General features: G+C 34.7%; 1 protein-coding gene across 8 annotated transcripts in view; it reads left to right on the top strand.

Moving 5' to 3' along the window:
• The window catches only part of VPS13B (vacuolar protein sorting 13 homolog B), a 765,148-nt gene that overhangs the window by 336,354 nt on the left and 402,206 nt on the right, over positions 1-26,588 (top strand). For all 8 annotated transcript variants that reach the window (XR_013994784.1, XR_013994785.1, XM_081070819.1 and 5 more), the window contains exon 22: positions 22,658-22,785. Coding sequence is in view for 6 of the 8 variants with exons in the window: in XM_081070819.1 (XP_080926945.1) it covers positions 22,658-22,785 (128 nt within the window). In the remaining 2 variants the exon portion in view is untranslated. The remainder of the gene's footprint in view (positions 1-22,657; positions 22,786-26,588) is intronic.

Below are 26,588 nucleotides of genomic sequence, written 5' to 3'. Positions count from 1 at the left end.
AACAAAGAAAACCACTGTTTTTGGTTTCTTTGAACACAGCCTCTGAGACATGCTTATGAATTACAAAACGTACCGGGAACACAAATTATTTGAAAATAATTCATATTTAGAGTCGTAGTCTTCAAACTTTTTTCTTAGAGAGTTCCTATCAGTAAAAATTTTTGAGCAAGTATCTGGAGTATATCATTTATTGGTTTATGCATTAAATATGTGTATCAATATTATAAAGCATACCAGATAATTTTAATTTTATTAACATTTAAATCTTATTATTCTGATAGAATTTTAATAATACATCAGTGACAATTTAATGAAAGTAATATTGCATTTTGTATTTAAAATAAGATTGATGTATTGTTATAATAACTTAAAAGTTTCTTAATTCAGTTTATTGTAATAGCTGATTTTAGTGGCTGACATAGTTGAAAAGCCACCTCACCAATATACATACGAGTAGATCCAAGAGGGAAAACGACATCATTGACGCACTCAGGGCATTTATTTTTCAGTCCCATCATTTTTCAAATGTCTTGGTTGATACCAGGCTTGGTTGATACCAGGTAAATTTCCATCTTTCTCGTATCACTAAGATGTTGTTCCAAACTATTGGAAAGGTGTCGCCTTTTTCTTTTAAATAAATTAGTGGTATCTTTATATGTTTGGGTATGTGTATTTTACAGGAATCTTATAAGTATGTATCCAAATTATATGAGGATTGGTTTAATTAAAAGTAGATAATAACATTTGTAAGTATGATTAATTGTATATATATATATAAATTATAATATGTGACAATTAAGTGAAAACAAATGAAAGAGAATGAAGGACCCTTGCCAATTCCTTATTAAATGTCTACTTTTCCTTTAGTATAGTTAATACAGTGTTTTCTGTGACCTTCTGAAAAGGGCATTGGTGTCCTTCTACTTTACTAAATATTAACGATGTGTCTTTCTCATGTTTAGGTGAAAGTAAATATGAATAGATATTCTCATATTTTTCCCCAATAGCTCAGTGGATGGCTTGTAGTTTTTATGTACCACATTTTTGGAAGACAGTGCTGTATTGGTGTTATTATTTGGAAGTTTTAGGGTTTCCTCGAGAAAGTACCTCATACAGAGCCTAGGTTAGAGTCCCAAGAAGCCAAGGGATACTGAGAAAAGTATTGGCTAATGTAGTTCAAGAAATGTTCTGGGAGCAGAGAAAAGTTTAGAGAGTGAAAACATCAATAGCATCTCCAAATTTGCTGGCCTAAGCAGGGATTCATCTGGATAATGATCAGTGAATATGGTAATGGAAGCAGTGAGAGCCAGGTGAGCTAAATGGGCGATGAAGTTGAATAGTTCTTGAAGAAGTAAGCCTGGGAAATCAGGAGTTAAATGCCATGATATTCTAAAGCATTTTGGGGCATTCTGGAGCCTATGCAGACTATGTAACAAGAGGGCTGAGTAGGTACAACTACTAACATATTGCCCAGTTTTACCCCTAATTAATAGGTGATTTCTTTACTAGGGAAGACAAATTTATAAATTAGAGAGGCTTCTGTGATTACAAGAGACAGAAACTGTATTGAAATGATTTTAAGTAAAAAAAAGAAAAAAGAAAGACAGGGATATTTATTGATTCACATAACCAAAAAGGCAAAGATAGGTCTTTCCTTTGGAATGACTTAGAACCAGACTCCACACCAGCAGGACTGTTTTTTGTGTTGGCTTAATTTTCTCTTACTGAACATAGATTTTTCGGCTTAGCAGGTACATAGCTGTGGCACATCTGGACTCACATACTTAAATCTCGGTGATCAAAGAGAAATAGATCGGATCTAGTATCTGTTCAAAATATATCCAGGAGGATTTTGTTTGGCCTGTCTTGGATCATGTGCACTCATCTTAGATAATCATTGTGTCCAGGGAAGTTAGACACTGTGATTGGCCCATTGACAGCCCAGGTTGGGTCATGTATCCACCTCTGTGTTCAGGGGCATGAACTGTGATACCAGAAAATGTAGGGATAGCAGAAACTTGGCTCCTGGGCATAATTTTTGAGGGTCAGTCAGCTATTCCAGTTTATGTCTATTAATTTTTTTCCATTTACAATTAGTCACTGCAGGTTTAAAATACAAAATGTTGATTATATAATAGACTAAATCACACATTTCTGTTTTGATAGGAATAAGGTAAATAGATTATGAAAGTATCGCATACATGAACTAGGGGACAATAGGAAAAAGAATCTAGAAAAGAAAACATGGCATTCATAAGACAGATTGCAGTCTTTATAGCAGGTTTTTGTTTGATTATTTGTTTCTTAACCTAAAATTTATTGGGGGGAAGAAATTAGGAAGTGTTTTTGTTGTGTACAATTTTGAACAATACAGTTTTGCTTTGCATAGTTTATTAATTTTGCAACTTTGTTTCATTGTAAAAATTTTTTTCTGTAGATTGTCATTAATTTGAGTTATAACATGATTTACACTGTTGGGTAATTTTAAAGCTTTTTGACAGCACATCGTGTTGATAATAAGGACATTGAAAGTTTTTCGAATATAGCGTTCTTTGGAAATAAATAACTTATTCTAGTTTTTCCACGAACTGGCAAGAATTCAGCAAAAATTCAACCAAATTGTTTTGTATGCAGTCTCCTCCTCTCCTTTGTTGCAGTCAGAACAAGATTATAGTTTCCAGATGAAATTCTGAATGTCACATAGTGATGACATATATTTTCCTGGTTGGCTCAGCATGAGATGCAATTTTGCATGCCATGTCACGCTGACTTGCAGAATCCAAAAGCCATTATTTCCCAAGGGGCTTTCAGGAGCGATAGTATCTAATGTAGTTTGTATTTTGATGAAAAGTCTCAGGCATTATTGCAGTTTCTATGGTAAGATGCTTGAAACTTTATATGTTTTCTGAAGTCCAGAAATGCAAAAATACTATTACTATGTAAATGTCACTTTTTCTTCAAGTTGTTTAAATTCATATTGCCTAATAAACTTCCCCAAAGTAATGACCAGTGTAAAATATAGATATAAAGTTAGGAAGTTATGATAGAAAAACCACTAGACTGGGGACGGAAAAAACCTAGGTTTTAATCCTATTTCCATGTCAAGATAACTTCAGACAGCCACATTTTCTTCATTTATAAAATAGTAATAAGTATATCCCAAAATATCTCACATATCTGAATTTTCTTATAAGACTTAAATAAAGATATGTGAAAGTTCTATAAAATGATAAAATAGAATTTAGAATTCAGATATAAAGTAAAGATCGCATTTTTTATATGTTTGCTTTTTAAAAGATAAGGTATAGGCTTCAAGTAACGTGAAGGTTATTTCGTATGTTGGCCTCAGACTTGGCAGTGTAATTTAATTTTTCTTTTCTCTGTTTGATTTTAATCATCTTAAATTTGCCTTAAAACTCAGTGTTTCCACTCATGCCTGCGTAATATTTATTTCACACTGGTCATCTTTCTGTTTTACATTTGTCTTAACTGACTTGTTTGTAATACCACTTGTCTTATTTTTTTTTTTTTTAAAGAGGTGTCTCATAAACAGACATCTTTGTTTAGGTACCTACAGGCCGCTTAAGCCTACCACGTATCAAATCTGTGCAACTATGGATCTCTGCCCCCAGCACCATTGACCATGTTGCTTAAAGCTGAAACAGGATTTACCGTCTCCTTTTCCTGCCCATTCTGCCTCTAAGTTATGTCTTGAATCTTTTGTTTCAGTCTGTTTGTATGCAGAATCCCTAATCAGAGCCACATAATATCTTATACAGAATAATGTAAGGGTATCCTAAATGGTCTCACTGGTGTCAATTTCAAATTATCTCATCATCTGATCTCAGTTACCCTAATTCACTTTCCAGATGATAGCAAGTCATCTTATTAAAAATCTAAATTGGGTCATTTTATTCCCTGTTTAAATGCTTTGTTGATTTCTTTCTTGCACTTAAGATAAAACCCAAACTCCCTACCATTGCCTATGTAGTTTGACCTGATCTGGTCTTTGTTGGGGTCTTCCATTCCATACTTTGTCATTTTCCTTACACTCATCTTCTTTCATTTCTTCAAACACTCCATGCTTTTTCTTGCCTGGGAGCTTTAGCATATGTTGTTCTACTGTTTCCATGGCTCTTTTCATAGCTGTGTACTTTTCATATTCCAAGTCTTAGTTTAAAGTTTACTCTTTCAGGAAAGAAACCTTCCCTATTCATTCCCTATTCAGTTTAAAGTAGGTCTGTGTTACTGCTCCAAGACTCCCTACATTAACACTACTCTTTTCTGTCCTCCAACACTTATCATAGTTTGCCATTCTTTTTTTTTTCTGTCTCTTCATCTAGAATGTATGGCACGGACCACATTTGACTTGTTTACTTTTGTATTCCCAGATAACAACTATTTCTGGCATTGAGTAAATATGTGTTATAGTAAATAATTATTTCATGAATGAATCAAACCTTTTCTTTCATCATTTTTATTTATTTGGGGATTAACAGTCATATTCTTTAACCTTTTTTGCCACCCTGTCCTTTAATTGATTTAAATTGATATTCTATAACTTTTCATATCTCTTCCCAGATTTTTCAGGGATATTTATCAAATATTTAGGAGAAGTTAGAACCTTTGGTACATTTTAAATTGGTACATATAATCTTTTAGGGTATTCCTACTGTAGCAGAAGTTTTGGTATGTTTTTAAATGTTGAATTATGATAATACGCCAAGTACAACCAGGATATTGAGGTAAAATTTTATCTTTGGTCAGATAATCAGTAAATATGTAACTGTGAATTTTTGCAATATTTTTAACTCTGTGCTAAGTGCTTAGGGAAATTGAAGGTAATATTTGACATGGCTTCTATTCTGATGATCTTTAGGTTCTAGCTGGAGAGAAAAAAGTAATGTGCAATGTGGTAGGCTTTATAGAAGAAAATTTAGGGAAAGGAGCCATTACTATAGACTTTAGGAATTAGAAAAGTTTTTATTGAAGAGGTGTAACTTGAGGTAGATAGGAATTGCAGAAAGTAGTCAAAAGGGGGCACTTTATTTGGATGGGAGCAGAGGAAGTTGAACAGATTCAATAAAGTTGAACAGATTCAGAGACAAGACCAGTTTATACCGTGCTTTGAAAATCAGAGAGGGAACTTTTGTTTTCTGTCTTAGATGCTGTTCATTCTTTAATAGTATTCTATGTTTGACAGTAGTCTGTAGGTTGGATCTGAAGGAAAAAGAACCTTTGCAAAAATGTTAGTTAGTTACCCTACTTTACAGTGATGAAAATTTCCAGCAGGTTGGTTGCCATAGAAGTGGAGAAAAAAATACATATTTAGGTTATTTTTGCTCCTGAAAATTGACTCTTTCCTTACCTTTTGCAAGAACTATATTTTTATTTATTTCCATTGACACCAAAAATCATTATTAGGATTATGAATGAGTAATAGCTTCTTTTCCATAGGTAAATATTTATGGTTTAGAAAAGATTGAAAGGTCATTATAAGACTATGCTATTACAGTTATTACTTCCTACACTATGCTAAAATATCCTAAAATAGATTTGTGCCACCTATCCATTTAGTAAATCTATTACCTTGTTTGAATGTTAAGATCCTCGAAGGCATAAGCCCAGTCTTATACTCGTACGTCTTTGTTTCTCTAGGTCCTAGCATAAGTAAGTACTCAGTAAAGCTTATTGAATTGAACTAAGCAACTTTTCCATAGCTCATGAATCTTGAAAGAGGTCAGTATTTTCCTTTATCTCATTTCCAAGTGTTTTCCAGGCCACACCAGCTGGATGGAAGAATAGTATCATAGTAAGCTTCACAAATCAGCGTCTGTCTTTTTCCTTGTTGTGCTGAAATTCCCTAAATCCTTGTGAGATCTCCTACAGACTTGAGGAAATGGGGGATTGAGAGAAAGGTGGTGTGGACATAATTCTTCGTCTAGTATGTCCTTTAGTCCAGTATAATTGCCTTCAGGGACCAGCAAGGAGGGCAATGTGGCTGGAGCAGAGAGAGCACTGGGAAGAACAATAGAAGGGGAAGTCAGAAAGACAATGGGGGAAGCCAGAGCCATTTTAATGAGTTTGACTAGTAAAAGTGAGTGAGGTGGGAGGCCACAGAATGGTTTTTATTAGAGGAGTGATATGCTTCCTCCCTGCCCCCCTTTTGTCTATTTTAACAGTAGCCATCACTCTAGGTGCCATGCTGAGAGTACACCTAAAGAGGAAAGTATAGAAACAGGTAGAGCAATTGCCATGTGGTTGTTGCTATAGTGTATACCTGTAATCATGGTGAATTGGACTCGGCTAGTATCCCTAAAGGACATAAGGTCAAATTCAAGATTTTTTTTTTTGAGCTAGAGCCAATAAAACTATGCCAATTATCTGGATATATGGTGTCAGAGAGAGGGATCAGTTTTTGTGTGTGTTTTAATTTGGTCAGTTGGGAGGTGGATTTGCTATTTACTGAAACTTGACGGAATATGAAAGGAAAGGTGCGGGGGCAGAGGAGACTCGAGTTTTGCCTTGGCTATGTTGAGCTTGAAATTCCTATTAGATAGAGATGTTGAGTAGACAGATCGATAAATAGTCTGGAGTGTAGAGGATAGATTCATACTATCCCCTGAGAATTGTAACCATGTAGAGGATACTTAAAACTATGGCATTGGGTGAGATCATTCAAGACCAGGGTGTTGGTAGAGAAGAGAAATGGTCCAATGACTGAATCCTTGGACCTTCCAACATTTATAGATCTGGGAAACGAAGAACTAGTGAGAAAAGCAAAAAAAGCTGCCAGTGAGGTAGGAGGGGAACATGAGGACAGCGGTGACCAGAAGGAAGTGAAGAAAATGTTTTAAGCTTGTGGCTATGATCAGCTCTTTGATCCTCTAAGAGGTCCTGTTAGTCATTATTGTCCATTGGCTGTAAAACAACAACCACAACATCTCAGTGACTTTACATAGAATTAATTTCTTGTTTGAGAAAAATCCGTTGTTGTGTTCACAGTTTGCTAGTTCTCCAGTGACTCAGGCGTCTTCCATTTAGTTATGGCTGATTCCACTGGATGTTCTAGATAAAGAGAAAGATAAGTGAGGAAAGCACACTAGCTCTTACTTGCCTCCAAAGCTTAGAAGCATCACTGCACTTTAGGTTACATTTTATTATTCAGATTCATTCATATGGGCTTGTCCAGATGCAAACTGGGTAATAATATAGGGTAACACATGGACTGTTTAATGAGCACTGTTATCTCTGACACAGAGGGACAGTGATATAAGAATTACAATCTCCAAAGAATGCAGGGGCGAGGGTGCTGACCTCAGGATTAAATAGATTATTCCAATAAGGAGTGATGGCAGTGTTGTTGGATGATGAATTTCAAAGTGAGGCTCTTAAAATTTTTTTTGTAGGGAAGAGATACAAAAATAGACTGGAAATGGCAATGAGAACCAGTGTAGCCATTTATCTCATTTCTAGGTCTAATCCTATGCAGAATATGGGAGAGAAAACTTCAACTACTTGAGAGGACTCCACTGAAAGCAGTGTCCTCAGAATTGTTAGAACAAGAAGATAAAGAGTAAGTTCAAAAAAAGTTTGGAAAGACACAGGAGATTTTGCTGATGATGTATCATGAGTTCTAGGGGGTAGAATGGAAGAGATTTCAGTGTTGCGTGGAATGAGAGATGGTATCGGTTGGGGGTTGTACACATCTCTTTGGGTGATAAGGGGTATTCTTGGAATTTTGGGCTTCTTCTGGTGGCTGACATAAATGGAGATAAGGCACGAATGTATGAACCCTGGGGTTTGTAACACGGAATTGCATAGCAAGGCTGTGACTGTTGGGAGCTGGAAAACGGCGGTCTTGTATAGTGTTATTCCAATTTTGTAATGTATGTTCATGTACCTGGCGTGATTCTCCGTTCTATAATCAGATGTGTAAAAATGTAACTTTATTTTTCTATAGGAGAGATACAGAACTTAATTTATCTTTGATCCTCAATTCTAGTTGGGTAGGAAGTAAAGTAATGCAAAGTCAATTCAGGGTCTCCCAGAGTTGTGTTTAATTTTCAGTGGAATAATACTGAGAAAACAATTGGACATGGTGTCTGGGTTTTCTCCGGCAATGAGAGAAATATCTTTAGAAGTGGGAACCTCTAATCAGCCCCTCTTTCTCTCTCTCTGAGTATTTGAAAACAAATTTGAAAGAATGAAACTTAAATGATACATTCAGTAAATACTTAGTGTATACTTAAAAATGACTGCAATTATATATGCCAACTTAAATCACCAGATAAAAGAAGAATGAAATTTTTAGGCCTGGAGTTTTCCTTTGGATTGCAGCACCCCCACACATTAGTTAAGAATCAGTATTTATATTTCTTGCTCTCCACTTAAAGGAAAAAGGATTAAATGCTGATCAAATAAACATATTTCATGAATTTATTTATTTTAATATTCAGACTATGTACTGAGGTCATAATAGATCAACTTACAACTCCTGTATCAGCAATCAAACAAAATGAGAAGATTGTGGGTTATTAGCAAAACAGCTCCTAATTGGTGTTCTAGTTTCACTCTTTCCCTTTTCCAATGAAAGATCCTGTGTGTTAATATCAGAATTTTCACTTCTAAATCAGAGAATTTTATTACACTTCCCTGTTAGAAATTTTCACCACTATCTTAGTACCTTCAGGATACGTTGTTAGTGTGAAAGTTCCTCACAACTAAGCCTTAACTTACTTTCTGACCCTACGTCTGGTGTGTCAGTGTCGTTTGATAGGCAGTGTACTAACCTCACACGAAACTATTTGCCATGCACTTTGTGCCTCTGTGCCTTTGTTCTTGTTCTTTCTGCCTGCAATTGCTTCCTTTTGATTTCAGAATTCCTTCTCAACCCAACTTTTTATCACCTCCTTTGTGAAGACTTTCCTGCCAATGCTTGATTGAATTAGTCTTTCTGTAAAATATTTGAATAGTATAGCATTTATCATACTTTATGATAATAATAGTATGTACAGTAAGTCTTCGTTTAACATTGTGATAGTTTCTTGGAAACTGACTTCAAGCGAAACAATGCATAATGGAACCAATTTTACCATAGGCTAACTGATATAAACAAGAGTTAAATTCTTATGGCATATTTTTGATCACAGAAACATCACCAAACTTCTAAATAAAGGCCTAGAACACATATAATATTAAACACTTAAATAAATGTGAGCCATACATATGATCTGTGGTCAAACAATACAGTGAATGTTTAAACTTAAAAAAAATTATTACAATAAAAGACACATTGCCATTAACCCCCTCTTAAAATGCTCCCCCTCTCTTCGAACACACTTATACCATCGTTCTTGCCACTTTCTGAGCAGTTCTGGAAGTCCCTTTCCTTCCTTCCTTCCTTCCTTCCTTCCTTCCTTCCTTCCTTCCTTCCTTCCTTCCTTCCTCCCTCCCTCCCTCCCTCCCTCCCTCCCTCCCTCCCTCCCTCCCTTCCTTCCTTCCTTCCTGTTTATTGGGCTGACAATGGTTAGTAAAGTTACATAGGTTTAAGCTGTACAATTCTGTGATGCATCATCTATAAATTCCATTGTGTGTTCACCACCCAGAGTCAGTTCTCCTTCCATCACCATATATTTGATCCCTTTTACCCTCATCTACTGCCCCTCTCCCCCCTTACCCTCTGGTAACCATTAAACTATTGTCTATGTCTATGAGTTTTTGTTTCTTCATTTGTTTGTCTTATTCCTTTGTTATTTCCAGTTTTATATACCACATATCAATGAAATCATATAGTTCTCATTTTATCTGTGTGCTTTATTTCGCTTAGCATAGTAATCTCAAGATCCATTCATGTTATCACAAATGGTACTATTTCATCTTTTCTTATGGCACAATAGTATTGCATTGTGTATATACATATACCACATCATCTTTATCCAATCATCTGTCGAAGGACACTTTGGTTGTTTCCATGTCTTGGCCACTATAAATGAAGCTGCAATGAACATCAGAGCACATATATCTTTATGGACAAATATATTCAGATTTTTTTTGGTAGGTACCCAGGAGAGGGATTGCTGGGTCATATGGTAATTCTATTTTTAATTTTTTGAGGAACCTCCACACTGTCTTCCATAGTGGCTGCGCCAATCTGTATTCCTACCAACAGTGTATGAGGGTTCCTTTTTCTCCACAGCCTCTCCAACACTTGTTACTATTTGTCTTGTTGACGATAGCCATTCTAACTGGTGTGACATGGTATCTCATTGTGGTTTTTATTTGCATTTCTCTGATAATTAGTGATGTTGGGCATTTTTTCATTTGTCTATTGGCCATTGTATGTCCTCTTTGGAGAAATGTCTGTTCAGCTCCTCTGCCCATTTTTAAAATCAGATTGTTTATTTTCTTATTGTTGAGTTGTATGAGTTCCTCATATATTATGGCTATTAGCTCCTTATCAGAGGTGTTATTTCAAAAATCTACTCTGGTTTGGTTGGTTGCCTCTTTATTTTGTCAATAGTTTCTTTTGCTTTTTAGTTTGATGTAGCTCCATTAGTTTATTTTAGCTTTTATTTTCCTTGCCTTTGGAGTCAAATTCATAATATCCTCTTTGAACCTAATGTCTAGTACCTATTTTTTCTTCTATGCAGTTTACTGTTTCAGGTCTTATGTTTAGGTCTTTGATCCATTTTGAGTAAATTTTGGTACATGGTGACAGATAGCAGTCCAGTTTCATTGTTTTGCACGTGCTGTCCATTTCTCCCAGCACCATTTATTGAAGAGGCTGTCTTTTCTCCACTGTAGTTTTTGGCTCCTTTGTCAAAAGTTATCTGTCCATATTTATGTGCATTTATTTCTGGGTTCTCAGTTCGATTCCATTGGTCTGTGTGTCTGTTTTCCTGCCAATATCATACTGTTTTGATTATTGTAGCCCTGTAGTACAAGCTAAAGTCAGGGAGTGTGATACCTCCAGCATTGTTCTTTTTTCTTAAGATTGCTTTGGCTATTCAGGTTCTTTTGTGGTTCCATAGAAATCTGATGATTTTTTGTTCTATTTCTTTTAAAAAAATGCCATTGGGATTTTGATGGGGATTGCATTAAATCTGTATATTGCTTTGGGTAATATGGCCATTTTAACTACATTGATTCTTCCAATCCATGAACACAGAATGTTTTTCCATCTCTTTGTGTGTTCTTTAATTTCTTTTAAAAATGTCTTATGGTATTCAGTGTTAGGTCTTTCACATCCTTGGTTAAGTTTATTCCTAGGTATTTTATTCTTTTTGTTGTAATTGCAAAAGGAATTGTTTTGTTTGTTTGTGTTTCTTAAGATTTAACTGTTAGTATGTAGGAATGCAGTGGACTTTTGTATGTTGATTTTGTAGCCAACAAGTTTACTGTATTCGCTTATGGTTTCTAATAGCTTTTTGATGGCGTCTTTAGGGTTTTCTGTATATAGCGTCATGTCATCTGCAAAAAGTGTCAATTTGGTTTCTTCATTCCCAATTCAGACACCTTTTATTTCTTTCTCTTGCCTGATTGCTCTGGCTAGGACTTTTTGGAAGTCCTCTTTCGTGAGGGTCTTTTGTTGTGCTGTCTCGGCCACCTCGATGTCCTGAATCAATTCAAAATATTTACCTTTCACGGTCATTTTGACTTTTGGGGAAGAGCCAGAAGTCACACAGTACCAGATCCAGTGAATACGGTGAATGAGGACACACCATAATGTTCTAATTTGACAGAAATGGTCGTTCCAGAAGCTATGTGTGATCTGGAGCCTTTACGTTGTGATCAAAGCATGTTGAATGCTGCTGCCCAGTGCCATCCAACAGAAAGGCAGGGATTCAATACTGGAAGTGGCCCGTTGAACCTTAGTAACAGTGTGTAACAAGTTTCAACTTGTTCGGTTCACTCAGTCTGGTGTGAGCTACAGTTTAGAGACGGTGTGTTTTGAAGTGTGCTGTGAATCCTCCTCCATCATGACAACACTCCGTGTCACACATCACTTCTGGGATATGGCAATTTCTGTTAAATGAAAACATTATGGCATGTTTTCATCCACCTTATTCATTGTATCTGGCCTTGTGAGACTTCTGGCTCTTCTCCAAAGTCAAAATGATTCAGGACATTGAGGCTGCCAGGACAGTGCAACTAAAGACACCCAGGAAAGAGGACTTCCAGAAGTGCTTCAGAAAGTGGGAAGAATGATGGGATAAGTGTGTTTGAAGTGAGGGGAAGTATTTTGAAGGAGATTAATGGCAATGTGTCTTTTACTGTAATAATTTTTTTTTTAATTTAAGCATTCACCGTATTGTTTGATCAGACCTCGTATTTTTAATTTTTAAAAAAGATGAATGGAAACAAGTAAGATAATTATTTTCGAAGCTGCTTAATCAAGATCAGGCCTCTGGTGATCAGAGCCTATTCCAGCCACTCAGGGCACAAGGTGAGCACCCACCTGGACAGGACGCTCTTCCACTGGGGAGTGCATTTACATACCCACACTCAACTCAGACTGGGAGTAGTAGACACACTAGTTTACCTAACGTCTTTGGGATGTTGGAGGAACCCGGAGTACCCAAAGTAAATCCATGGAGACATGGTGAAAATGTGAAAACGCCACACAGACAATGGCTTCAGTCAGGAATCAGTTTTTTTTTCTTCATCAACATTATAATGAAGCGACATTGAACATTCCAATCAATGTTATTCTAAGACCTGCTGTACTCATTTAAATTATGTATCTCCTCTAGATTGTAAGCTTTTGGAGAACAGGGATTGTGTCACATTTTCTAGCCCTTACTACAGTATTCTGATATGTAGTAGACATTTAATAAAAATTTTGAGTTTATGAGGAACAAAATTCCTTTCCACCTTCCTTACCCCGCCTCTTTGCCCTTTTTCCTTACTTGCTTTCCAAAACATGTGACCATTCAAGTTCTAGTAGCAGTCTGACTAACCAACGTTTTCTCATTCATTTTTGTGTAATCCCCTGGTTAGCTTATTTTTAGTTTCTCTCTGAACTTTCGTAACTATTAAGACTAAAGTTTAGGTAAGGAATTATCTGCAGAAGGAGAAACAGTGTAAAGATGCTTTTGAAGGGCAAAAGGTAAAATATTGGTACCAATTTCATACAGCTACATGAAAATCAGTTTCATTATTTTAGAGTTCCACTTTGACTCATTAATCTTTTTATTGAACCTTCTTCCTCAGTGTAAAATACGTGGAAAATAATGCCAGCCTTGGCAAGATTTTCAACTGCAAGAAAAAGAATGCCTCTTATAATCTAAAAATTCTTAATAAACTCCTCCACGATCTTATGATATTTTCTGGAAGTGCTACAGCTCATATTCTACCCCGTGTTATTTCTCTTGGTGGTAGTGTGTGTTAAAAAAATCATGGAAGTTCAAAAGTTTTGTTGTTGTTTATTTTGTTTTGGAACTGAGGTCAGGGTGAAAGAATGTTAATAGTCTCAGTGGATCATTGTGGTACTATAACTTGAAGGGTAGATTCTAGTAACATTCATATTTTTGCTTTACTACTTGTAACAAGATGGTATTACTCAGTGATCTCTCTTTGTTTCCTTCCTTCCTCATCTCACCTCTTTTTGTATTTTTCATTTTTACTTTAACAGGCAGCAGAATTCCTGCCCCACTGCATAATTTTCTGGTGAGATTTAGGCAGCCTTTAATGTTTACCTCTTGAAAGTTCTAGATGAGAATACTGAAAAATAAATAGTTTAAGTGTTTCTAAGGTTATGTATCTTAAATTTGTAGAATAAAAAGTGATGTCTAGGTTTCCTGATTGCAGGTTCATTCTTTGAGGAAACTTTTATGTAAGTATATTTATCCCACTGGTATCTGAAATTCCAACACTGAAGAGTTTTTTTAAATCTTAAAACATACATACACACATGCAACACACACATATGCACATGCACACTCACACACATGCATGTGCGTGCACACACTCACACACACACACACAGATAAACAGATCGAGAGTCTGTTTTGTTTACCATGGTATTCCCAGTTCCTAACATAGAGCCTAAAACACAGTCGGTGTTCCTTAAGTAGTTTTCAGTGATATCTTCTTTTCACATGTTGAAATTATGGGATATTTTAATTCTCAACCTCCCTCCCTCCCTGCCTATCTTCTTTCCTTCCATTATTTTGTTGTGAACTGTATTTTCTGATTTTTAAACCTATTAACATATATTAATTCCGTTAAAAAATATTTCAAAAATAATACATCGGCAGGAGAACACATTAAGCCCATGAACAATTAACACTGTATCCAAATCTTTTATGACGTCTTTGTGAACAAGGTAAGGAAATGTGATATTGCATATCACTATTGTGTCAATGTCTGGTTTCTCTTCTGAGGGATTTACCCTTCTTCCTCCTTCAAATCTCTGCACAGAAACCCAGAAAGTATGCCTTTCTAGGTAGTCTAGTGTTCACCACCCATTCTTTTGCTTTCTGAACTTGTACTAAAACAACTATAGACCTGCTTCATGTCCTACTGAAGCATTTTTCTTTCCCAAGCTTTTACTTCTCCTCTTTTTATCCCTTAGGAAGCCGTGATTTTTCTTAAGGGCTCTTTTCAGTTGTCATCTTCTCTCTGCTTATGACTGTTTAGTGTATGCAGCCACTCCAGGATGATCTATAACTTGAATTTGCAAGGCTTAGTCTCAGGAGAGTTTTTTAGCTTTATCTTTTAAGTTTTTTTTTTCTGTTTTTTGTTTGTTTGTTTGTTTGTTTATTTTTAAGTAATTCAACTGTTTAAGATAGGCACCCCAGCACAATATTGTCTGGGCTATGAGTACATGGCTGAATAGCTTGGTTTCCCATGAATGTAAAGGAAAAATAAAGGTTGGCACACTGTTCTTCTTGGGGATTTTTTAAAGTTCAAATGAAAATGAAATCATTAATGTGTACCTTACACTAAGGTATATTTTTGAAAAAGAAAATTCAAATGATGTGTCATTAGGGAAAGATTTCAAGAAGGTACATGAGTTTTTCTTTTTTCAAAGATGATTGATTGATTGATTGATTGACCATTTACTGAGCAAGGCACCATGGTATTGCACAGGTGCTACGTAATATAAATAGATAAAGGAAAGACAGATTGTGTTTTCGGTGATATGAATACTGTATTGGTATGAGCACTATATTGAATGAAGTGCATAAATGTAAAAATTGATGGTCAGAAATATACAATGTAGAAAAGAAAGCCTCTTCAATAAATGGTGCTGGACAAATTGGAAAGCCAAGTGCAAAAGAATGAAACTAGACTGCTATTTGTCACCATGTATCAGAAGTAACTCAAGAGTGGATCAAAGACCTAAACATAAGACCTGAAATAATAAACTGCATAGAGGAAAGCATAGGTAAATATGGACCTTGGGTTCAACAAGGATTTTATGAATTTGACCTCAGAGGCAAGGGATATAGAAGCAAAAATAAATGAATGGGACTATATCAAACTAAAAATCTTCTGTACATAAAGAGAAACCGTAAACAAAACAAAGAGGCAGCCAGCCGAATGGGAGAAGATATTTGTAAACAATGCGTCTGATAAGGGGTTAATATCCAAAATGTATAAAGAATTCATACAATTGAACAACAACAAAAAATCAAACAATCCAGTTTAAAAAAATGGGCTGAAGACCTGAACAGGTTCTTCTCCCAAGAAGACAAACAGCCAACAGATATATATATATAAAAAAAAAAAAGCTAAACTTCACTAGCTATTAGGGAAATGTAAATCAAACCCACAGTGATATACTACCTCACACCTGTTAGAATGGCTGTTATCAACAAGACAAATAGGAACAAGTGTTGGAGAGCTTGTGTAGAAAAAGGGACCCTCATACACTGCTGGTGGGAATGTAAATTGGTACAGCCACAGTGGAAAACAGTACGGAGGTTCCTCAAAATATTAAGTGTAGAATTGCCAACAATCCCTCTTCCCGGTATCTACCCAAAAAAATCTGAAAACATTATCCATAAAGATATATGTACCCCTGTGTTCATTACAGCAGCATTCACGGTGGCCAAGACATGGAAACAACCAAGTGTCCTTCAATAGATGATTGGATAAAGAAGATGTGGTACATATATGCAATGGAATATTACTCGGACGTAAGAAAATATTAAGTACTGCCATTTGTGACAACATGGATTGATCTTGAGATTATCATGCTAAATGAAATATGTCAGATGGAATAAGTCGAGAACCAAATGACTTCACTCATGTGGGATATAAATTTGAAAGCGACAAACAAACAAAACAAAGAAACAAAAACTCATAGACATAGACAACAGTTCAGTGGTTATCAGAGGGTAATGGGGGCATGGGGTTGCTAGAAGAGGGAAAAGGGGGTCTTATATATGGTGATGAAAGGAGAACTGACACACACAATGTGTTATATAGATGATGTATTATAGAAATGTACTCTTGAAACCTATTTAATTTTACTAATCAATGTCACCACAGTAAATTTGTTAAAATTTTTGGTCAAATATCTTACGGTTAAAGGAAAAATTGCTGCAGGAATTGTTTTTGTTGTTACTCTCTTGTTAGTAGTCATCCTCCTTTATTGACCAAGTACTAAACTTGACGTACTTTTATGATAGTACCTCTCTAAATTTTACACAGCATATGATAAACTGAAACAAAAAGTTTTAATTCTGAGAAGCAGTTACTATGAGACATGAATTTTATTACTGTAGGTGAACAAATGTTTTTTATTCTTTGATATCATGAAGTAACCTTATCATTTTTAGAATTTTGAACTTGAAAGACATAAGCCCTTGGTATCAAATGTCAGTATTTGGTGCCATTGGTTTATATACGAGGTTGGACCACAAAATGTGGAGAATACTGCTGCTGAGTGCCGTCCAACAGAAAGGCAGGGATCTTCAAAATGGGAAGTGGCACACTGAACCTTAGTAACAGTGAGTCACAGTTTTAAATTGTTTGGTGCAGTCAGTCGGATGTGAGCTGCGGTTGAGAGGAAGTGTGTTTTATAGTGTGCTGGAAATCATGGATCTTGAACAACACGTTAACATCAAATGGGCAAATGGTTTCATCCTCCGTCACGACAGCACTCCATGTCACACATCGCTTCTGGCACGGCAGTTTCTGTCAAATAAAAACATTATATGTGTCCTCATCCACCTTATTCACCGGATATGGCTCTGTGTGACTTCCGGCTCTTCCCCAAAGTCAAAATGACCATGAAAGGTAAACATTTTCAATCGATTGAGGACATTGAGGCAGCCACAACAGACAACTAAAGACACAAAAGAGGTGCTTCAGAAAGTGGCAAGAATGATGGGATAAATGTCTTCGAATGGAGGGGAGGGAGTATCTTGAGGGAGATTAATTGCAATGTGTCTTTTACTGTAATAAATTTTTTTTTATTTCAACATTCGCTGTATTTTGTGATCACACCTCGCGTATTATAGGATACTTAGAGTTACTATTTAAACATTGACATTATTACTCAAACCCTCAAAATAAAAACAGGTTTTTGACATACTGAGTAAGTGTTACCAGGTTCCACTTTATTTAAGAAGGAAAAGGAATGCTTTGATAGAAACATTGATTGATATATAGAGGCCAAAATTTAGTCATTTTATTGCATGGCCTGGAGTATCTAGCTTTATTCTTACTTAGCCAACTTTATCTAATTGGTTTTATATTAAGAAATGAGTACATAAAGATTATTTCTCACTGGACAGATAAGATTCATAGTAGAACCCAGAATGTATCTTCAAAGTCAAACCATTAGCCACTACCATTTATTGCTATACCATACAGCTATGCTCTCCTGCTACTTTTGGAGAGACAAATATTCAAATGTTTAAAATTATACCATGAAAAATTAAATATGTTACACAGAATTATGTCAGAATTATGTGAGGTTAGTGAGGAAGGACCAAATCTAATTTGGGGAAATCAGTGACAATTTCTCAGAGGAAGAGGCATGTAAGGCACAACTAAAACAATAGGTTCATTGTGATAGAAAAGGAGGGTAATTGTGTTTCAGATATGGTGAACTTCAAGTTCTTTTCTATACTTATAGCCAGTTGTTTTTTGTTATTATCACTGTTCCTTATATTTATCGTACTTTTTAAATGTACATTCTGACTGTTGTTATGTGCATTATGAGTTTTAAAATGAATAGTATTCTTGACATTTGGTATAGGTATTATTAACTTCTGACTCTTCAATTTTTATGGTAGTTGCATAGCTAAAACTTACTCAAGTTGATTCCAAGTGCAGTACTTGCTCCAAGGCACAGAAATAAAGGATTAATATTGTACCAAGTTGGATGCTAAATGCCTAAGAAATAATTGTTGATATTAATTTAAGCAATAAAGTTTGGGTCTCAAAATTATTTATTGTTGAAATCAAGAACGTAATACAAAGATAGCAGACTACTGTATTAATGTCGATTTTATTTAGCTCCAGTGGGAATAAAGAAATCTTATATTTTCTGAACTATTTGTGGTACCATGATCCTCAGTAGAAATACTATACATTTATTATATATTTGGTGGAAGTAGAAGTAATTGCACAAGGTTTGAATAACAGAAGAGGGACCACAGCGTAGTAGCTAAAATCATAGACATTGGAGTCAGACTTCCCTGATTCTCATTGCTGTTTTGCCTCTTACCAGGTGGGTGACTTAGGATGTTACTTAATCTCTCTATGGTCAGTTTCCATATCTGAAAATAGTGGTAACAACAGTCTGAATAATAGTTCATTCCTCATGGGGTTGTGATGAGGTTAAAACTGGCTAATATTTGTAAAGCACTTAGAGCAGTAACCTGGCTGGTCGTAGGTGTTAACAGAGGTTTTGGTTAAACAAAATATGGATCAAGATTGGCAGAATTTTGTAAATATCCTACATGTAAAATAGGAAAAAAAAGTTGTTGTTTTTTTTTTTAAAACAAACTTGTCTTCCTATTACCTTTTAGAAAATATGGATTGAAAACTTAGTATATCCAAAATAGTGTGCTTTTACACCTCTAATAGCCAGATTAAGCTGTTTAATAAGAATTTTTAACTGGTAATGTTTGTCAATTGGGTTTTTGGACAGCATTTTAAAGCCTCATCTAGATTTCAGGGCCTCCTTTAATTATTTTTTATTAGATCATGTTATTTGCAAAGATCGCGTTTACAATAAACTTGTGGCTCTTTTGGTTAGTTGTCACTTGAAATACTGCGTCACAGTCATAATGATATCCTTAGTACTTAGTAATGTTAGCATTTTTTAGATGAATTCATTTTTAAGTTGCAGTAATGGTATTTATGTAACAGTGATATTCTGTATTCTAGATTTTGAAAATTTGACATGAGCAGCTTTTATGGACACCTTTAGTATTTATTCTTTAAATAGTTTTAAAATGTGGCTTACATTTTCTTTTTCTTTTTTTTATTGGGGAAGGGGAACAGGACTTTATTGGGGAACTTTGTGTACTTCCAGGATTTTTTCCAAGTCAAGTTGTTGTCCTTTCAGTCTTAGTTGTGGAGGGCGCAGCTCAGCTCAAGGTCCAGTTGCCGTTTATAGTTGCAGGGGGTGCAGCCCACCATCCCTTGCGGGACTCAAGGAATTGAACTGGCAACCTTGTGGTTGAGAACCCACTAGCCCATGTGGGAATCGAACCGGCACCCTCGGAGTTTGGAGCATGGAGCTCTAACAGCCTGAGCCACCAGGCCGGCCCCTGGCTTACATTTTAAACATTTTTTTTATAGTATTTTTTGGCACTTTTAGATTCACAGCAAAATTGAGGGGAAGGTGCAGAGATTTTCCATATGTCTCCTGCATCCACACATGTACAGCCCCTCCTGTCATGAACATCATAATCACTGAAAGTCGAGAGTTTATATTAGGGTTCACTGGTGGCATACATTCAGTGCCTTTGGACAGTTTTATAATGGCAGGTATCTACCATTATAGTATCATACAGTGTAGTTTCACTACTCTAATATTCTCTGTGCTCCCTAACTCCTGGCAACCACTCGTCTTTTTACTGTATACTATAGTTTTGCCTTTTCCAGAATGTCATATAGTTGGAATTATACAGTATGTAACCTTTTCAGACTGACCTCTTTCACTTAGTAATATGCATTTAAATTTCCTCCATGTATTGCTATGGCTTGATAGCTGATTTCTTTTAAGTGATGAAATTATATCAATTTTCTGGATATACCACAGTTTATCTGTTGATTCACGTGCTGTACAACACCTTGGTTGCTTCTTAGTTTTGGCAATTGTGAATAAAGATGCTGTAAACATCCATGTGCAGGTTTTTGTGTGGTTGGTCTACATTTATGTCTGTTATTCCATTTTCTTCTTGTAACTATGAGTACTAATGTACAAAAGAAAAGCAATGAAGTCCAACTGAGTAGAAAGTAAATTAATATTTTACATTAAAATAAAGTACTTTATTTAAAAATTGCAGTAGGTAATTCATTGTCATAAAACATTTAATTCAGCTCACTTCACAAGATACCAAAAATGTGCTTTTGGTCATACCTTTAATTGTTCTTGATGTTTAAATGATTGAATGATTTTTATTGTAGATAATCCAATGTTAATTTAACCATTTCTTTTTTGATGCTCAGATATGTTACTTTGCATTTTATTTCTTTCGTTCCTCCACTTCTTTTATTTTCTTTTAAATAATACTGCTGATACTGAACATCCTTTATAAATTCTTTGTATGCATGCACTCTCACATGTTTTGTATTTCTGTAGCTTAATTTCTTAGAAATGGGATTATTTTGTAGAAACATGTGCATATTTAAATCCTAATAGATACAGATTGGCCCTGTGTTGTAATTCCACTCTATAAGTCATATTTATATTTCCAGTATATGAAACATTCTCACAAAAGGCTTCAACAATGACAAATTTTGTACACATACAAATTAATTCTTTAAAGTGTTTGCCAACGTGACAATTGAAAAATACATCTGATTGTTAAGTGTCTAATGGAAATCTCAACTTGACGGGTCTAAAATTGTTTCTTTGTTTCTCAATTCTCCTCCTACAGCTCCATTCTTCAATTTTCTTAGACCTTAACCTTGAAGACATCTTCCTTGCTTTTCTCTCTTACTATATACATCTTGTCCATCAGTAAATCCTTTGCTATGTCATTGAAATGGATACACAATTTTACCACTTCTTACTACCTCCATTGCTGCCATCATCTCTCACAAGCTGTCTTCCTGTTTGATACTTGATCCATGTAGTCACTTTTCTACATAGTAGCCAGATAAATTCTTTCAGAATATGTCCATTAATTTCATAACTGTATTTAGAATCCTCTGTCATATCCCAACTCCTCCAGTGTAAAAGCCAACCTCCTTGTCATGGCCCTTGTAAGTTCTATATGCTTTTTGGTCCTTGTTGATAGCTCTGACCTCATCTGCTTTTCTCATCTACTCTACTCTAGCCACTCTTACTTCTTCTATACTGTTTCTTGACAATCCTAAGCACACACCTAACTGAGGACGGTTGCATTGTTGTTCTGTTTTCCCAGAGTCTTCTGCTCCCAGATATCTCCATGGATCTCTCCCAAACTGTTTTTCTTAAACAAACATGTGTTTTTACTTTCTAATATACATAATGTGGTAGACTGTGGGATTATAAGTATGAGAATAAAAGATCTATGCTCCATGCCCTTAAGGTATTGTAATTTTAGTATGAATGCAAATATATGAACCAAGTTGGGAGGAAAGGGCAAGTATGAGTAAATACAGCAATTGTCGTTCTCATATTGGTAGTATCGTATCACTTGCCTTGAAGAGCATCCTAGGATCATCAACTTAGTAAATGTCTTGAAAAGCAAGCTCTGATTGATTCATTTTACGCTACTTAAAATATTGCATATAAATAATATGTTTGCATTAACATTAAATGTATAAATACATACGATGGGTCTCTTTGATGTATGTTATAAATTATTAAGTTGTTTAAATAATTTCTGAAATTTTACATTATAAATATGGTTGAAATTCTATTTAGATGAACAAAGTTTTTAGTAACATACTATATTGAATGGAATATCATATTTCATTTTCTTAATATATAAATGTGCCTTTTATGTAATTGCATACTTCTTTTGATTACCATCAAAGTCAGTTTTTAGGACTGAGAGATTCTATAGCTTTTGTTATCAGGAAAATTGACATATGGGAAGACCCATTTCCTAACAATTTTGGATGCATCAGTACTTTGTGTTTGAATTTCCCCTTTTCAAGTAAAGTTTGTATTGATGTATTAACTTTATAATAAGAAATGGATCTATGGTTATGCTATAGCTTAATTTCCACAAAGTGAATACATCCAGGTGTTCAATAAATAAAACATTACCATTTCTTCACAAACCTACCTACCAATCACCAATCCCTGACAAAAGTAACCAACTCACTCCTAACTTTTAACACATTTGTTTTGCTTATTTTTAAATAGTTGCAAATGTCAATAATCGTGTAAGAAAAAATGATCTAATATATTTTATAATCTTATATAGTTTTAATTTTAAACAAGGAAAGAATAATCTTGAAAATACTTTCTGTATATTTTTGTGAAATTGTAAGGTGTTAAATAACTAGCTATTTTTATACTTAGAATCCAGACCATTGTCAGTTCCTGTGAAAGCCATGCTGAATATATCAGAAGGCTGTAGAAGTCCTGAAGAGAGAATGAAAGAATTTATTGGAGCAGTATGGAATGCAGTAAAGAGTCTCACTCTACAGGTAAAATAAAAGTTAGAAATATCAGGGTTTTAACTTCTATCATTCTTTTCACTTTTTAGAACTTATAATATTAGTAAAAATTTTCTGATTGGTAACACTTATGAATACCATTTTTTCTCCATAATTTAGATGAAAACTATTGGCGTGCTTGGAATATTAGTAACAAAATGATATGAAACACATATTACATGCTTTTTCTGATAAAGTTATAAAAATACTCAAATTTTGAGATGTTTCTTGAATTAATATTAATTCATTCTACTTTTGGTTTCCTTTAAGCATTATTGGTATGTTTTAAATGCTCAATGTACAAATCACATTCTTAGTACTGAGATAAAAACTTTGTTGGAATTACATTAAAAGGGTTACTTAATTATTTTCCCTACCTAATCGCAAATTAAATGTGAAAGTGGTAATTATAACTGTTATGAAAATTGTTATTGTTATTAACTTTTCTTCTCACTTATTTTCACTTTTAAGGACACATAATTTAATCTTATTGAATTAACCTCCTTCCAGATCATGTTTTACTTGATGAAAATGAACAATTAAATGCTCATCTAATCTCATAGGAATTAGGTAAAAGTAACTCAGTAGTTATACATTATAAGTTTTTGTGTAGAATTTGAACTGTTTGAATAAGATGTGAAAGATTAGTGATACCAAAAGCATCTTTATTGCATTTAATGTGTAGCAGCTAGTAATATCTTAAGTACTGGGGCCTTCCACTTTAAGATGTGGAAAATTGCAAAGGAAAGTTGCTCTCACCTTAAGAACAAGAGCAAGGTCAATGATCAACAAGTTATACCAGGATGCTTCACCCATAGAAGCTGCAAGATAATACATATGTGCTGTTTTTAGCTGCTACATTTGTGGTAATTTGTTACGTAGCATAGAAAAGAAATGCAGACAGATACAGGCATGTTGTTCATAATTATAATACATTCTGATTAATGAAAACTTACCTATCAAAACACTTTTAAAAATATATCTAAAAACATCTCCAGTTGCTTGGTATCAGTCAGGGAATGTAATTGTTTGAAATGTTATCTAATACAAGAGTCAATAACCTGGATATAGACAATCCTTTACAGCCTCTCTTTTCTCAGCATGTTGTTTCTAAGAAAGTTAAGAGTGGGAGAGAGAAAGTGTCTTGTCACTCTTGTTGTTTTAACTCTTTGCTTGCAGGAAGTATGACTTTTTCACAGCCATCAGCTAATTGTCACTAACCTCAGCCGGCATAAGGCCTTTTACAATTAATATTATTCAGATAACTCCTTGTATTGACTCGCCTGTTTCCTTTCCCTAATGTTTCCTTTGATGCTCTGGTGGCATCAGATAGGACAGATGAGACTGCATGAATACAGGCAACATTTAGTGCTTTTACATTGTCTCTGATTGCAGAAGCAGAAATGCGCAGTATTCTTACGATGTTGCTGAACACTTATATGCATGTTAGCCTCTTTAATTTAATGATAAAACACTATCTCCTTATAATCTCTCTCATTTTATAGCACCCAGTCTTTGTATAAATGAATACCCATGCCCTCCCTCATGGTAGAGCTTAACTAGAATATGTGTTGTTTTGCTCCTGATAACTATTTAGATTTGTTCACTTAATTACATGTAGTTTTTATTATCATAAAATCTTTAATCTCAGGGAAGACCTGTTGTTAATGGCAATGAGAATAATAAGTTGGGCAATTCTATCTCAGCTATACTCTCTCAATTTGGTCGAACTCAATCTGTATTCTTAGCTTACAGTAGTATGTGGTCAGAAGAAAATCACTTGAGTTTTCTTTCTTGTCTTTCTACCTACTGCCTTACTGACCTTTATGTGCTCATCTAATTTCACTGACTAAACACATTCTGTTTTTACTATTTACATCACTAGTACAATAAGTGATTTTTTTGGTCTGATGAATTCTACCTGCTATCTTGTTACATATTATTTTAATCATGTTCTACAAAGAGTAATATATGGTGTATTTACTAGTCAATAAAGGTAAAGACCAAAGTGTTTTAGTAAGTAGTTAAGAAGATGAGTAAATACTTAGAACAAATGTTTCTACTGTAATGATTATGTAAATAATAGTGAACGTATTATAGTTCAGTCTGAAGTTCTAAGTTATGGTGTGCCACCAGTAATATTTCATGGAAAAAAGAAATAATCTAAATATTATCAGATATCTCTCTAGCACTTTATATATCATGCTTTTCTTGAGCACCTTAAGCCAGCTGTTTTCAGGAGTTGGTATTCTGGTGTCACTGAATTGTGACTAAGAACTGTGGTAGGAAAAGTATATCTCTTTTTTCTGAGACTTATTTAATGTATAATATATTTTCATGGACAACATCTCTCTTGAATTTTCGCTGTCTGACCTGCTGCACAAAATTTGTCTTCTTTTGACTCTCATATCTGTAGCTTTGTCTTCTTAGTAACACATCTCCTTTCTTCTTTTGTTCAATTTTCCTTCTCCATTCTAGTGAAAGTGCTTTAATACCAAAATAAGCTTATATAGCATTCATTCATTGTGTGTGTGTATGTCCATGTACCACACACCAGTGTGCCAAAGAAAGTATACACATAACTTATATTCATCTTTTGTTATCGGTATATATTGTTACAATTTTAATACAGTATTTTCCTTTCTTAAAATGCTTATATGTTTTTTGGCACTGTGTTTGTGCGTGCACATGTCTCACACAGGAGTATATATTCTACTATAGTGGAAGTATAACAGATCTCTGGAAGTTTGTGTTTTGTTTTAAATAAATTGTCTTTTACTATTCTTGGTGATAATCCTGGAGTTAAAGAAGGTAGAGTTAATTTCAGGGATTGCTCAAAGCTCCCACTGCACCTTAATATATCCTACTTGGCTTCTGAAATGCCACATAATCTTTCTGATTAATACTATATTTTTAAAAAATCTAGTTAAAATATAAGTATTTACCTAATAATCATGTGCATGTTAACCTTTTAATGCCCTCATATAAACTTGTTTATTTTAGAAAATAGCTAGTTACCTAATAATATGTTATGGAAGGCTCTCTTTCCCTCCGTTTATTACTCTTTCATTCATTCTCACATTCAGCATTTAATTTTTCTTGCATATCAAGCTAGATGCTGAGGAGTTGAAAGAAACATAGTAGTTCTCATGGTCTAGGAAGAAAAAGGCAAAGAGCTATTCTATGAAGCATCTTATGGGAAGCCTCTATTAGAGGGATTCCTTAAAAAACTCTTAGTCTCCCAAAGAGAAATGGGAATGTCAAGGTAAATGTCATTTACTGAAAGGATGCCTGGGGCACGCACTACCTGGTACATGATGAATTCAGATGAGTGTTTACTGATTTGTAGAAGAACTAGATGAGAATACTGCATTATCTGGAGTATAATTGATATACGGAATACTTAACTGTTTGAAGTTTACTTTGCTCTTAAAAATTTTTATTTCATAGTGATATAAGTAGTTATATTAAAAGTGTCTCATTCCCTTTTATCTATTCTGTAAAAAATTGACTACTGTAACTAGTAGTGTAATGGGATAAGAAAGATGGTATCAGGTTACACGATTATTTGATAGCTCTAGGAAAATCTTCCAGTTTAAGATTTCATGTGATATAACAAATCTTTATATTTGTAAGCTCACAAGTAGACACATAAATATTACACAACATAAAATATACTTCAGAACATTCTCCTGCCCAGGATGAAGTAACAGGGACCAGATTTTTCTTGCTGCCTGAAACAACCAAATATCAGACAAAGTATGCTAAAAAAAATGGTTTCAAAACACTAGACA

This window comes from Rhinolophus hipposideros (genome assembly GCF_964194185.1).
Source record: "Rhinolophus hipposideros genome assembly, chromosome: 13".
Classification (NCBI taxonomy): Eukaryota; Metazoa; Chordata; class Mammalia; order Chiroptera; family Rhinolophidae; genus Rhinolophus; species Rhinolophus hipposideros.
Note: the sequence above shows the minus strand (reverse complement) of the source record. Positions and strands in the feature narration are given on the sequence as shown.